The sequence below is a fragment of the Mycteria americana genome, chromosome 17 (genome assembly GCF_035582795.1).
Source record: "Mycteria americana isolate JAX WOST 10 ecotype Jacksonville Zoo and Gardens chromosome 17, USCA_MyAme_1.0, whole genome shotgun sequence".
Lineage (NCBI taxonomy): Eukaryota > Metazoa > Chordata > Aves > Ciconiiformes > Ciconiidae > Mycteria > Mycteria americana.
This window is the reverse complement of record NC_134381.1, coordinates 10,802,154-10,815,084: the sequence shown is the minus strand read 5'-3', so window position 1 is coordinate 10,815,084 and position 12,931 is coordinate 10,802,154. Positions and strand designations below refer to the sequence as shown.

General features: G+C 47.2%; 2 protein-coding genes and 1 long non-coding RNA gene across 10 annotated transcripts in view; 1 reads left to right on the top strand and 2 right to left on the bottom strand.

Annotated features, from left to right (window-relative positions):
• SEC16A (SEC16 homolog A, endoplasmic reticulum export factor) overlaps positions 1-4,169 on the bottom strand; it is a 31,178-nt gene extending 27,009 nt beyond the window's left edge. For 2 of the 7 annotated variants that reach the window (XM_075519940.1, XM_075519944.1), the window contains exon 1: positions 277-512. The gene's annotated coding sequence lies outside the window, so the exon portion shown is untranslated. Of the gene's footprint in view, positions 1-276; positions 521-4,021 lie in introns of those variants that run through there. The other 5 variants (XM_075519941.1, XM_075519942.1, XM_075519945.1 and 2 more) reach the window with 5 other exon arrangements.
• Positions 4,170-5,044: 875 nt separating this feature from the next.
• LOC142418073 (uncharacterized) lies at positions 5,045-9,058 on the top strand. Its single transcript, XR_012778178.1, has 3 exons — positions 5,045-5,219; positions 7,498-7,650; positions 8,704-9,058. It is a non-coding gene; the product is annotated as an uncharacterized LOC142418073 (long non-coding RNA).
• Positions 9,059-9,097: 39 nt separating this feature from the next.
• Positions 9,098-12,931, bottom strand: part of NOTCH1 (notch receptor 1) — a 44,675-nt gene continuing 40,841 nt past the window's right edge. For both annotated transcript variants that reach the window (XM_075519387.1, XM_075519388.1), the window contains exons 33-34: positions 12,780-12,877; positions 9,098-12,299 (exon numbers count right to left, since the gene is read on the bottom strand). In XM_075519387.1, the coding sequence (XP_075375502.1) occupies positions 10,830-12,299; positions 12,780-12,877 (1,568 nt within the window). In that variant the 3' untranslated portion in view covers positions 9,098-10,829. The remainder of the gene's footprint in view (positions 12,300-12,779; positions 12,878-12,931) is intronic.

Genomic DNA, 12,931 nt, shown 5'->3' with positions numbered 1-12,931 from the left:
TGAAGTTTAATGCTGTGTGGTAACAATGCACATTATTTAACAGTCATATTAACAAATAGCTCCAAGTAAGAGTAATTAAACACAGTTCAGCCCTATACAAATGTTAAAATCTCAGACTGTTAAAGCGCCAATGGTATTATACTGTTACGTTTCCCCAAATTTGTTTTAAGCAGAAGTATGCATCATAGACAAGACACAGCAGCAGTCAGCCTACAATAGAACCTGCAAGCACTATGACAAGCTCAACTTAATTATAAAGAGTTGAGAAATTATTACCTAACTCTAATTCTGTTAGAGATGATCTTCAGCTCTGTTGCACTGTTGCTCAATGTGAATGGACCTTTTTACAGGTAAGATGAGAAGCAAGCATCTCAAGAAAGAATTCATCAGATGTCATTCCCCTCAACAGAACAGTTCATTTTTGTTTTAATAAAGAAAACACTGTGTAGGACAGTAGTGTTATTTGAGAAAGGCAACTGGGTTTTCATCACAAATATTCTCTCTTCTAGATGAATGCTGCATAATAGTAAAACTGCATTTAAGAATATAAAAGACAATCAACTCTCCCTACCTGTTAATGCACCAATGCTCTTGCTTTAACACTAGTGGGACTTTGGCACAGCATCAGTTATAGCTATATTTCAAGGTGGAAAAGACAGGCACAGAAGTATTCCAACTCTGCCAGCAAGAACTCCAAACAATACCAGTTAGGAATTTGGTACACAGGAAGTTCAGTACATTAATCAGGAACATGTACTTTTCACTCTTATCATCCCTTAACAATCTGGGGAGGAGGGAAGCTGACAAAACTAGAGAGTTCTTCTTCAGTACTTCTCCAGTTCAGCTCAGTGAAGCTTTAGCAACACACGATAGTCTTGTTTTCTAACAGTACACAACAAATATGGTTTATATCATGTAGAGTGAAGTACCCACGGCAATTGTTTCATACCAGATGCGCTTCTGTTTATGGAAGACAGACAAAAGCTGTGCAATTTTTAGTTGTTTGGCTTTTTTTTTCTTTAAGATTCAACATCTTGTCAGTAAGTAATAAAATGGGAAGCCAGAAAAGTCAGATGTTTGTAATCAAGCCAAAATTTTAATAGCTATAGAGAAGTTCAAATGCAAAACACTTCTGGTTTCTGGTTAACAAAAACCCATATTGAGTGAAGACTGCATAACTACATGTATTTCATAAAGATCTGTAACTAAAAAATCCCAATAAAAAGCATACTGACCGGTACCACAGCATGATCTATACAGACATTATCGGACATCAGTACAACTCACCCTTGGGAAAAATCTCTTCTACTCATCACTGCGGAATCCAACAGTCCTATGTATAATTCAGGTCCCTCTTTCAGAGGGCCTGAAGTACCAGTCAACAGAGGCAGTGTCTCTAAATTTCTCCCCCATATCCATATATTTCATGGCCGTATCTTAAGTTACAACTTTGTAAATTTGTTAAAATTTATGTTTTGTTAAAATGGGAAAGAAGACCAGAAACTGACTTCAACAAAAAAGCTTGAAATAGAAAGCTTCATTAGTTCATGCATTGCTTGCATTTGTCTCCAACATTCTTTTTAAAACACAGCTGCCTGTTGAATTCCTATCAAGGAATACTTACAAAAAAAGGTTTTAGTGCTTTGCAATCTTTTCTCCTATTACCTCCTTCTCCAAGGTTAAGGTTTTTCCAGCTGGCCATGCTTACTGCCAGCCATGTTAGCAGGAAACCCTGCCTAAACACCCACCTCAGTTACCACATGTTTAAGAAACCCCAGGCTGTTCTGGACATCCCCATTTATTTTTCATCATGTCCTTTACTGTATTAACCTAACTGCAAAGACTCCTCCCTCTCCTCCAAATAAACTAGTGGTTTTATGCAACATACTGCGAAGTGGGGAGGAAAAAAAGCTAATTAAAACATCTGCCAAGACAGTTACCTCCTGGAAAGCACTAACTTAACCGAACAAAATGTTGGTATCTACCTAACAGTTCTGTTCTTAATAGAAAAGTTGCTTCTGAAATACAGTTGAGCACAAAAGCCAACTGTTTTTACAACTTAAATACCCACTTCCAAATTTCTAATGTGGACTTCACTCCTTACAGTGACATATCAGATGTACACAAAGAAAAAAATCCTAATACTTTACCACATTTTTGTAACAACCAGTACCAGTAATTAGCTAATTAAAATAAGTGTAGAGTGCTACTTCAAAGCACTGGCTTGCCATTCCTCTAACAAGATCTCTAATGTTGCATTACAGAAGTTCAATACGAGGGTATCGGATTCCCTACAGAAGGAAAGTTAATATTAACAGACTGCACACACTAGTAAAAGCATGCAAGATTTGAAGAATTAAGTCCAAATAAAATGAACATGCCCATGTCAGGTAATTTAAACAGAAGATATCAACTCGGTGATACTGACCCTCCCTGCCACCAATCCAGTATTAACAGAAACGCTCATTTGAAGAAATTTGTAAGTGAGAGATAACTATGTAACTTAAGAGCAATCCATCTCCGCTTTATCTAGTTTGGAAATTCTTAACTTTCAGCAGGTTTATTAATGGATAATGCAGAGCAGCCTGCTAAACATTAGTCATCAGAAATAACAATTGCAGAAGTTGTTTCCAGACGTGCCAAGAAAACGTTACCAAAGAGGAAAAAAGAGATTAAAACTACCCTCTAGACAAGGCCATCAATAAATTACACCTGATGAGCTCTGTGGCCATGATTGGTTTAAACTCCTCTATGAAAACTTATCTGCATGAAGGAATAATTTATTTGGGGGGAATTAATTTAATCCTATCTCCAAGGGACATAAGCTAAGTAAATTACTCTTAAACAAGAATAAGTATGCCCACAAAACAGGTTACAGAATACTAATATTAATTCTCATGTGTGCCTATATATACACGCACGTTTGCACCCACATGTGCATATACCAAATAATAAATAACGTGTTCACGTACAGATTCCTAACAACGAGAACAAAGTGAATAAAAAAACCCGCTGCAATCCCAAAGACAAGAATAGCTGGAAAAGGAGATTTTTGCAGCTTTAAAATCAGTATCTAGGACACTAGTTTTTCAGATTTTTTTCTATGTAGACAGCCGCACATCTGCACACATGTGGCTGACGCTCAGACTGAACACATTCTACACCTTTAGTACCGCCGATAGCTTCCTACCGGCTTTCTCATAAATGGCAACCATAGCTACAAATGTTATTCAGCGAAAAGAGCTCTTTGGGAATCAAAAGCACAGAACTTAATATGATTCACAGGCAGCAGCAGCATAAAACATTCCCATTTGTTTAGCAAAGGAGACTGACCACCGGTCCATCACACCAGCAGGTCCCGAACACTTTCAGGCAACTGTCCTACTGAGTCAGCACCAGTTGCTACTCCAATAAAGCACAGACCTACGATACTCGACAAGTCGAAAAAAACAACCCTGAGTTGCAAGAAGTATTGTGTGTCGTCAAAGGAAACACACGCTAACGAATGCCAGGCCATACTTCTGACCGCAGGATCTTTTTCTCTCCCCAGCCCCATGAAATATTACTCGGAACGCCTGCAGCGTGTGCGCCTGTCCCACCGTGGCACTCGAAGCGACCCGGAACAACCCAAATCCCGCAGGAAAGACGCCCCGGCAGCACAGCCCCGCTGACTGCGGCAGCGTTTCACCGCCTCAGCCCTCCTTGCGGCATCACAACCTGCCCCAACCGGCACCCGGGGCCGAGTCCCGGGACTGCCAGCGACCCGCCGCCTCCCTGCGCTGCGGCCCCGGGTGCCACCGCCCTGAGGCCCCACCCGCGCTGAGGCACGGCGGCGCCGGGCAGCTCCAGCCGCACAGAGGGGACACCGGCCGCCGCCAGCCCCAGGGCCCGCAGCTCAGGCCCTGCGCTCCTCACGCAGCCCGCCCGGGATCCCCAGCCCTCCGGCTGTCCCCGGCCCGGCGGGCCCCTTCTCTCAGCCGCCCCTCGCGCTGCGGCAGCGCCCGGCCCGGCCCCGCGGTACCTGGCAGCCCCCCGCCGACGGAGGCCCCTCAGCAGCGGGCGCCGCCCCCCCTCACGGCCGCAGCACCGGCCCCCTCCGCCGCCATCTTGGAACATCCGGCTGGGAGTTCCGCCGCCGCCGCCGACGTGTCACGCCGCGTCGCGCGATGACGCCACGGCCCGTGCAGGCCCCGGCGCTGCGCGCGCTTGTTTGTGTTTCTCTCCCGCCAGCTCCCCCCGCCCTTCCGCGTTCCTTTAAAGGGAAAAGGGGGAAGACAGAAGTGTCGGAGGGTAAAAAAAAAAAAAACAACACTAAGGGCGGAAGCAGCCTCAACAGCGACCGCCTCGCAGCGCCACGGTCTGGCGCAGGCGCAGTGCGGCTGCGGACTCGGGTGTCACCGGTTCGAGTCCCGGCTGGGGCGGCTGCGGGCGCGGCCGGTCCCTGCGCCTGCCCGGGTCTCCCCGGGTCGGCGCGATGCTCCCGGCTGTCCGCCCGGCGGGGTCCGGGCTGTGGGCGTGCCGAGGGGGCCCTTCTCCCCGGAGGGGAGCCGCGCTGCCAAGCCCCTGTCCGCCACGGGCCTCGCTTCCACCGGTCGGGGTTTGCCGGAGCGCGGCCCCGTGGGGGTCCTGGTCTCCTCATCAGCCGCCGGGCACAGCGGGGTGCGGCCCGGCCGAGCATCCACCGGGACTTCCGAGCCCTCGGGTTTCCTGGGGCGGGTGCAGTGGCGAAGGCGGCCGCCAGGGCGGGACAGAGGACCGCCGGCCCGGCCCCGGCCAGGCCCGGCCCGCGGCAGGCCTGCACGGCAGGCTGCAGGGTGAGCCCCGTTCTGTCAGGGCGGGAGCTGAAGGCGGAGGGATCGGGGGACGAGGGGGAGCAGGGCACTCAGGAGAGTGCCTCGGGTCGCTGAAGCTAAGAACGAGAAAACCTGTTTTTTTGGAGGAAGAGGCAAATGTAAGAAAGTGTTACTTGGCTGCAGAGCGAGGTCCCTGTCCCGCAGGTCTAATAGGGGCTTAATCTGGGAAGGGACGTCCATCGCGTGAAGGGACGTCCACTGTGTGAAGGGACGTCAGTCACGCGAGCGCTTGGAAGGCTGGCATACAAGTGTCCAAAAGCTGCAGCGTAGCCGATGCCTCGGTTCAGCCCTGCGGCACGCAGGTATCCCCGGGAGCGTTACCTCAAAGGCCGACTGAAGCACTTCTCCAGAGAAGCCTATGTTTAGGTGGAGTTTTTTTCAGACAAGGTCATAGCATGATATCAGTTACGTGCAAGTCTAAAGATTTTACTCCGCTCTACTCTGTGTCTTAGCTCTGTCTTGAGGGTCTATTTCGCAGAAACACGAAGCTTTTGGGGGGGGAGTCCCTGCTCAAGCCTAAGAAGGATGTGTCTCATCTACAGGCGGTGGCTGCTGTGCCGGTATTGTCACACTCTGCACCCAACAACAAGCCTTGGAGGGGAAAATACAAATGACCTAAACAAACATCTTAATCAAGGGTCATTATCAGCCCAAGAGCTGTTTCTGCACGCTTGATCATTAAAGCAGGGTAATATCCTCAAAGCCCAGTCCGAGCAGGGGAAGCAGCACTTTGATGCTGGTGTGGGAACCAGAGGCAGCACTGTGATTTTTAAAGTGCCTTTCATCTCCCCCTTTTGTAGGAACATTCTTATAAACCAGCTTGTCAAATACAATTTCCCTACACAGGCATGAATTGCAGATAAAGCCCTGGTCCTCCCTTGATATTTCCCCCCAACAGGTGTAATCTGAGGAAACATGATTTTAATTAGCCTGATTGGCTTTTTAAAAATACGTATGTATTCTGTAATTACCATCAACAGCTTGCATCAGTACCTATAGCTATATATTTACATATCTAACCTTCTTCTTATACACCTGTACCCATACATACACAATGCAAACACTAATGATGGGCTCTCACCTTCACTCTTCTCCTGATCAGTATGTGATGATAAAGAATTGTCACATTAAGACATTAAATCCCTTTTTACCCTGAAGCTGTCTAACTTATTTGCTGTACTCAGCAAATGCAGCAAGTTCTGGACTTGGGAGTGACCCATTACAAATAAAAAGGCTTGCTTGCGGGACGAGGACAGCGTGTGTCCTTTTCTCCTGCTTCATCAGCTTACTTGGGGTACAACACAAATGATAGTGACCTTCTCCCATCAAATTCTGATAATTTATTCAGCCTTCAGGTTGCATGCAACCCTAAACACAGCCCTGCCCCAGGAGCTTGCTATTAAAAGAATCATTCTCTGAGCTTAGAAACAGGGAAAATGGCTAAAGGAGAGTTTCTCTTACGAGCATCGGCATTCTGTATCAGGTTAGCCAACTCGGACAAGCTGAGCTTTATTTATTTACTCATTTAGTTGCTGTGATTATTCAAACTACCCCAGCCACATTAACCCGTGTGTAATTCGAGAGAGGCTACACCTTAGATGAATTTGGCTCCTTTTGTACATTCTTTAAGGGGGTGATTTGAGCTGCAGTAACACTTCGGCAATCAGGGTTCAAGCAGCTGTTAGCAACTTTCTGAGCAAACACCAATAGCCTGGAGGTGAAAGCAATACAGAGTAGCAATTTCTAAATGTCCCATCTAATTGAGCAGGAATAATGGAAATAAAGAATAAAAAAAAAACCAAGCCCTCCAGCATGTAAACAAATAGTTCAGATGCACCGATTCCTCATAGCATCAACATACTTGCCATCAGAATAGCTCGGTGCGAATCTTGTTTTATGCAAACACTTCCGAACCCTTCCCTTGGCATGGGATATAATTTTAGTGCTTCTCAGTCTTTTTCACCTGGAATGCTAAAACAACTGTGCTTGCCATGACCCACTCATTCCTCTGCATCTTCTGTTGACATGAGAGCTTGAAATTCAGCTCTCAGCATCTTTACCAACACTAGGTAAAGACGAGCTTGTGGTTGGACAACGTGGGTCGGTTGGAGGGGATTGAGAAAAGGCAAATCCTTCTGGATAGAGAGTTGGTGGGAAAGCCCTGAGCGTGGAGGGAGGGTTTGAAACTGGGGCCATTTCTCTCTTTTCTCATTTAACTTTGCCTTGATCCCAACCAGGGATCTGTGACCCCACGATCATCTCATGTACCCACTCAGGAAAGCAGGAACGAGGGACTGGCAGGAGTTTGTGGGTCACCAGGTGCCTTCATAAATGTAAGAGTCCTTGGGGGCCAAACGCTTAAAAACTAAACTGTGTATCCTTACCCCTTTACTCCTTAGAAAACCTTTTCTGACTTCTAGTTTGAATCAGCTTGTGGCCAATTTATTAGTATCCTTTTTGTTTTGCCTCTTTCCCTGGTATTTAGCCCCCTCTCTCCTCGTTCTGTCTCTCTGACCCATCCTCGTGGGCAATTACATGCTTTGCAGCCCCTCACTTCTTAAATGAGCCACATGTTGAGTTGCCTCTTGCAATGTCACATTGTTTTGCACATCCTCATAACCCCTTTTTTTTTAATCCATTTCAGGCCAAATTCCTGCCTGGACCATGAGTGATCGGAGTGTTGCACACTAGACCAGGTAGGAGAGAGTCTCACTAATGCCCCGCGTTGGCACGAGCATCTCCCAGTCTCACTGGCAGCACGGAGGCATGCCGTGCTTGCAGCCAGCCCTGGGCACGAGTACGTGTGGGAGAAGCCTGGAAGGATGGGCTGTGTGGGAACGTGGCTGGATGTTCCCAGACGTGATTCATGGACAGCACATGTGCGAATCGCGGTGAAGGCAGACACTCTTCATCTAGTGTATCCCAGATGGGATGCAGAGAGACACAATTTTTGGGAAGAGCACGTCTCAGGAAGCCCATCTCCAGGGTGTCCCTTGGGGTAACGAGATCCTCACTGGTGAACCACATTTTGCAGTGGGAAGAGGGATTTGTCCTTAGTTAAAATACCCCTTTCCACAGAGTTTGCAGGGAGCGCAGACTGGCCCATCGCCTCCTGATCTCTGAAGGTGCTGCGTTTCACTGCTGCTGGGTGGCCATAAAATGCCACTGCTGCAGCACCGGCTTCTGACTGCTTGTACAGCAAATGTCTGGTGGCCCTGAATCCATCTGGGGATGGATACCGGGTACATGTACGCACATGCCCAATCCCTCCCCAGCCGTGGAGTGGAAAATACCAGCATTCCAGGAGTTACCAGGCTTATCTGATTTGGGAGGAGGTCCACGGCTAGGCTATTTATACCCAGTTATTTGGGGACTTTGCAGCTGCATTTGGACTACAGAGTCCCTGTGGGGAGGAGAAAGAATTAAATTACCTTAAAAACCTTGAGTGCAGCAAGGACAGCAAACAGTTCTGTGTGGTGTTTGTGCCCGGAGTGGCATTAGTGAAACTTTCCCTCGGGTGCTGCTGCCCCTCGGTCGTGTCGTCCGATGGCTTCCCAGTTCCTGTCTGTGCAAGCCACCACATCTGAGAGCCCAGCCATGTGCTCAGCGCTGTGTGTGAAGTAGGAAGCAGTATACATAACTCTTAACACCACTCATCGAGGGCTCTGTTTCCATAGGCACTATGTAATTAAAAGCATGTGGCCATTTTTTACCCTTGGCCGTCTCATCAGCCAGAGAATGCTCCTAAAAAACCGATCAGAAAGCACAGTTTTAAAGTGACAGAATACAGTACTTCGAACACGCGTGAGTGACGTTCTTGAAAACAACTTTTCAATGTTTCCTCTTTTAGATGCTGACCTAATGGCAGAGGCCTGAGAGGACGTCAGAGCATCCACAGCACAGGTAAAGGGCTACCTGGGCAGAGCCCATCCTGGCCGAGAGCCTCACAGAGCCCCTCCTGCCTTGCTCAAACCAGACATCTCAAGTCAGTGAGAGTTTTGCACAAGTTAAGGAGAAAATTTCATTGTCCAAAGCCCTGCTCTGAGCTTTAACACAGAGAACAAGACGTTAGGAAAGTGCCAGTACTTTATGCTGAGGCGGCCCTGCAGTATTGAAAGACAGCGGGCATCAAGCCCAGATTTCAACCGATCCATAACAAAAACACTAAGTTCCAGTTTTAGTAAAATCTAGATGCCCAGAAGCATCATTTATTGCAAATCAGTTAACCAAAAAAAATACATCATTTTTGCAAACTACAACTTTGCAGGTAGATAACTTTATTACAGAAGATATCTTTTCTTAAACTACACTCTAGTTTATAAAACATAGGAAGATTCAACACCGCGTGATGTTTTTATCACTCATATTAGGCATGTCACAATAACAATGGTCTGAAATGTTAACTAAGATGAGTGCTCAGCAAGGCGCTGTGCCTTGAGAAATATCCATTTTATTTGGTGTTCTATAAAAAGGAATGAGGAAAAGGAACCCTTTTTCTTAGGTTCTCTTGATTAACTGCTCTCTATTTGCCTGCCCCATACACATATCTAGTCTTAGGGTGTCTGCTTGCCTTTGCACCCGAGTGAGTGATATTCCAACACCTCTATAAGGTGATATATTTATGATATATTTAAGACTTGCTCATTTAGATTTTTGAAACAAAATCCACCTTTTCTTAAAAAAAAACATATTTACAAACATTAAATCTGCCACAGGCTTATACTATATTTTACATGATACACAGAAAGAGTGTACATCAATATAAAAAAAGATGCATCACTCCAGACTAACACGAACAAAATGTTAACGTTTCACAGCACAGACTCGGCCGTGCTGTCCTTCGCCCTCCTGTTTAGCCAGTCCAGCGTCCCACCAAAACCGGCAGCGCTTTCCACTGAGCACCCAGCAATCGTGCTGCCAGAGGAGCTGGATACGGGCGAGCACTTGGTGGTGGCAGTGTTATAATGCTTTGTAATCTCACTCAGGTTGTCTGCATTAATAGACACACCTTCTTTAAAATAGGCAGGCCATCCTTAAAATAAGGATGTGGTTTACAAGTTTATATTGGCATTTATTTCTTAAACAGTTACTCAAAGGCAAACACGAAAACAAAAAACAGTAAAGATATTCAAAGTAAAATTAAGTCTCCTTTGTGTATAAAATCCACAGTTAATGGTTTGGTATATACTCCGTAGTTCTGGGCTTGCTCTCTTGAAAGTTTGGCAAATCCACTTCTTTTTGGTGGGGGACAGTATTCATGTTTTGTATGGGGTTTTTTTTAGCTTAGAACCTGTTCTTACAGGTCTATAATCCTGATTTTTTTTTTAATCATAAAAATCATTTAAATATATATATTTTTATATATATAAAAACAAGAGAGAACAAAAATTTCTATTATTCAGGCAAATGTACAACTATATAATACTGAAATTTAAACAAAGATTCATGACTGGTACCATAAAATGTCCTCTCAGATATAATGGCAAAGGAAACATTTTAAAGTACATTTCAAAAATCCGTCCATACTTAATCATCCCCCCCCTCCCCCCGAGTGGTATTTTTAGTCAATTTTTCCTTCCCCTTTTCTTTCTCACCTCTCTTTCCGAGTTGAAAGAGAAAAAAATAAATTAATGGCATTTCAGAATCACAAATTGCTGCTTATAGCTTTACATAAACATTTCCTCTCAAATCAAACACAATGAACCCCCCCAAACAAAAGAGAACGTCCTATAAAAACCTAATTTTTTGATTTCCTGAAACACAACTGGTGTCCCACATTGAGTTCTTAACAATAGAACATATAAATAAAAAGGCAGTGTTTTCATGTAAAATAAAAAGTACATAAATAAATACTAAAAAAAAAGGAATTAATTTGTCTTTTTATTTTTTAATAAAAACATATTTTAAAAGGATCCTTTAATAAAAGCATCCAACGTCCTTTTAAAAAAGATCTCAGCGTCTCTGAAACACCGTCTTTTACTTGAAGGCTTCAGGGATGTGTCCCATCTGCGACTGCATACTTGTGGGAGGGCTGGAAATGCCCTCGGACCAGTCGGACACATTGGAGTGAGGAGACGAGCTGGACCACTGGTCCGGTGACTCCGGAGATGGCGTTAGAAAAGGGTGGTCGGGCACCTGGAGCTGGTGGCTGGGGGTGTTGTCCAAGGGGGAGGAATAACTGTGCTGGGAAGGTGGAGTTAGAAACTGCGTGGTGGTCATGGGCTGGGCGAGGGAGGATGGCAGAGACGTGGGCAGCATCTGGGAATCTTGAGGCAGGATCGTGTGGACTGCCATGGTACTGCTGCTCGCCGGCTGCATGTCGGGCTGGCTCAGCTCGGTACCAAGGAAATTTTGGCCGATGTGGCCGCTCGCATTGGAGCTGGGGTTGTGGTGCTGCTGCGGCGGCTGCTGCGGCGGCTGCTGCTGAGGTTGCTGCGGCTGCTGCTGCGGCTGCATGTTTTGCTGCTGGAGCTGTTGCTGCTGCATCTGCTGTAGCTGCTGGCTCTGCATCAGGTGAGGCTGGGAAGCCAGCCGGGTGTTGGGCATGGCCTGGTAGCTCATCATCTGTGACAAGCTTGTGGTGGGCAAGCCGTTGTGCAGGGAGGTCATCATGCCGTGTTGAAGGTTTTGCGTCTGCTGATGCGCCCCTGGTTGCATATTGCCTCTCATCGGGTTGTACTGATTCTGGACCATGCCGTTCTGCAGCCTGGTGAGCCAGTCACACTGCCCGTTCAGACCGGCCGCTCCGCCGACGGAGAAATTCATCGGGGCGTTGCTCATCACTGTGCTGGGGCTGGAGACGGGGAGGTGAGAGAGACGCGGTGGCACTGAATCAAAGGCCATCCTGCTGGAGTTTCCCATGGCCATATCCTGCTTCCCCGCCATGTTGAGGTGATTGATGCTCATGTGTGCATCAGGCATGCCTGGCAGATGATTCAGAGGCATCGAAGGGGACTGCTGAAATGGCGAGGTCATCAGCGGAGGAGAGGCAACATCTGACAGGTACCCATGGGGCGACTCCAGGGAGTCCACGGGAGACAGCACGCTGGAGTTGTCAAGCAGACATCCTTTTCCATCTTGTGATTTTTTTCTCCGGGCTTTGAGGTCTTTGGCATCCTTGCCGTTGCAGCTCAGGCCCTTGGTACTCGGCTTCCTGGCCTTCTTGCCCTGGACGGCAGGTTTCAGGTTGCCGATGTAGCTGTTGGGAGAGCAGAGCGGTGGGGACAGCGTGGGTGCCCCCAGCGGGCCGTTGTGCAGCGGCGGGCTCCGCACCAGGTTGTACTCGTCCAGCAGCCTCACGATGTCGTGGTGCATCCGCTCCTGGGCGATGTCCCGTGGGAGCCGGTCCATATGATCCGTGATGTCACGGTTGGCAAAATGGTCCAGCAGGACCTTGGCGGTTTCATAGCTCCCTTCTCTGGCTGCGAGGAAGAGTGGGGTCTCCTCCTAGAATCCCAGCAAAGATGGTTAGGTTTAAGTTCACAGATTCTCCTGGCTAACCCTATCCTGAGCTCCATGCTCAACACCATGCAGTTGGGTGGCAGAGACAGTAATCGTCTCTCCTCTGGTGAGGTTTTGCTGCTGCTTGTTCCTACCCTGCTGAGCCATGTCCTTATACTGGTATTAAACCAGGAACCCTACGAGTGACCCAGAACGTGCAAGGAGATGGCCACACTAACGCCGTACCGTACTGCTCACCAAGCACTGCACAGCCCCTCAACATCACCCATAGGACCAAATCCCACAATGCTTCTTTGAGATAAATCCAACAGCTTCGTTCACAGCAGAACAATCAAATCAGAGACAGCTTCGTTCACAGCAGAACAATCAAAAGTGCCAGAGTGTTGTATTTTAGGCAAAAGGTACCCTTTAACAGACTCCCCAAATGGTTCTTTCCTTGCCTACGCCAGCCCAGCAGACCCCTACCTTATTGTTCTGCATATCCTTATTGGCACCATTCTTCAGGAGGACTACTGCGGCTTCAACGTTATTCACAGCGGCTGCCCAGTGCAGTGCTGACTTGCCTACAGAGGAAGACCACGACATACAACATGCATTAGTGAGTGGTAAGGGTAAGA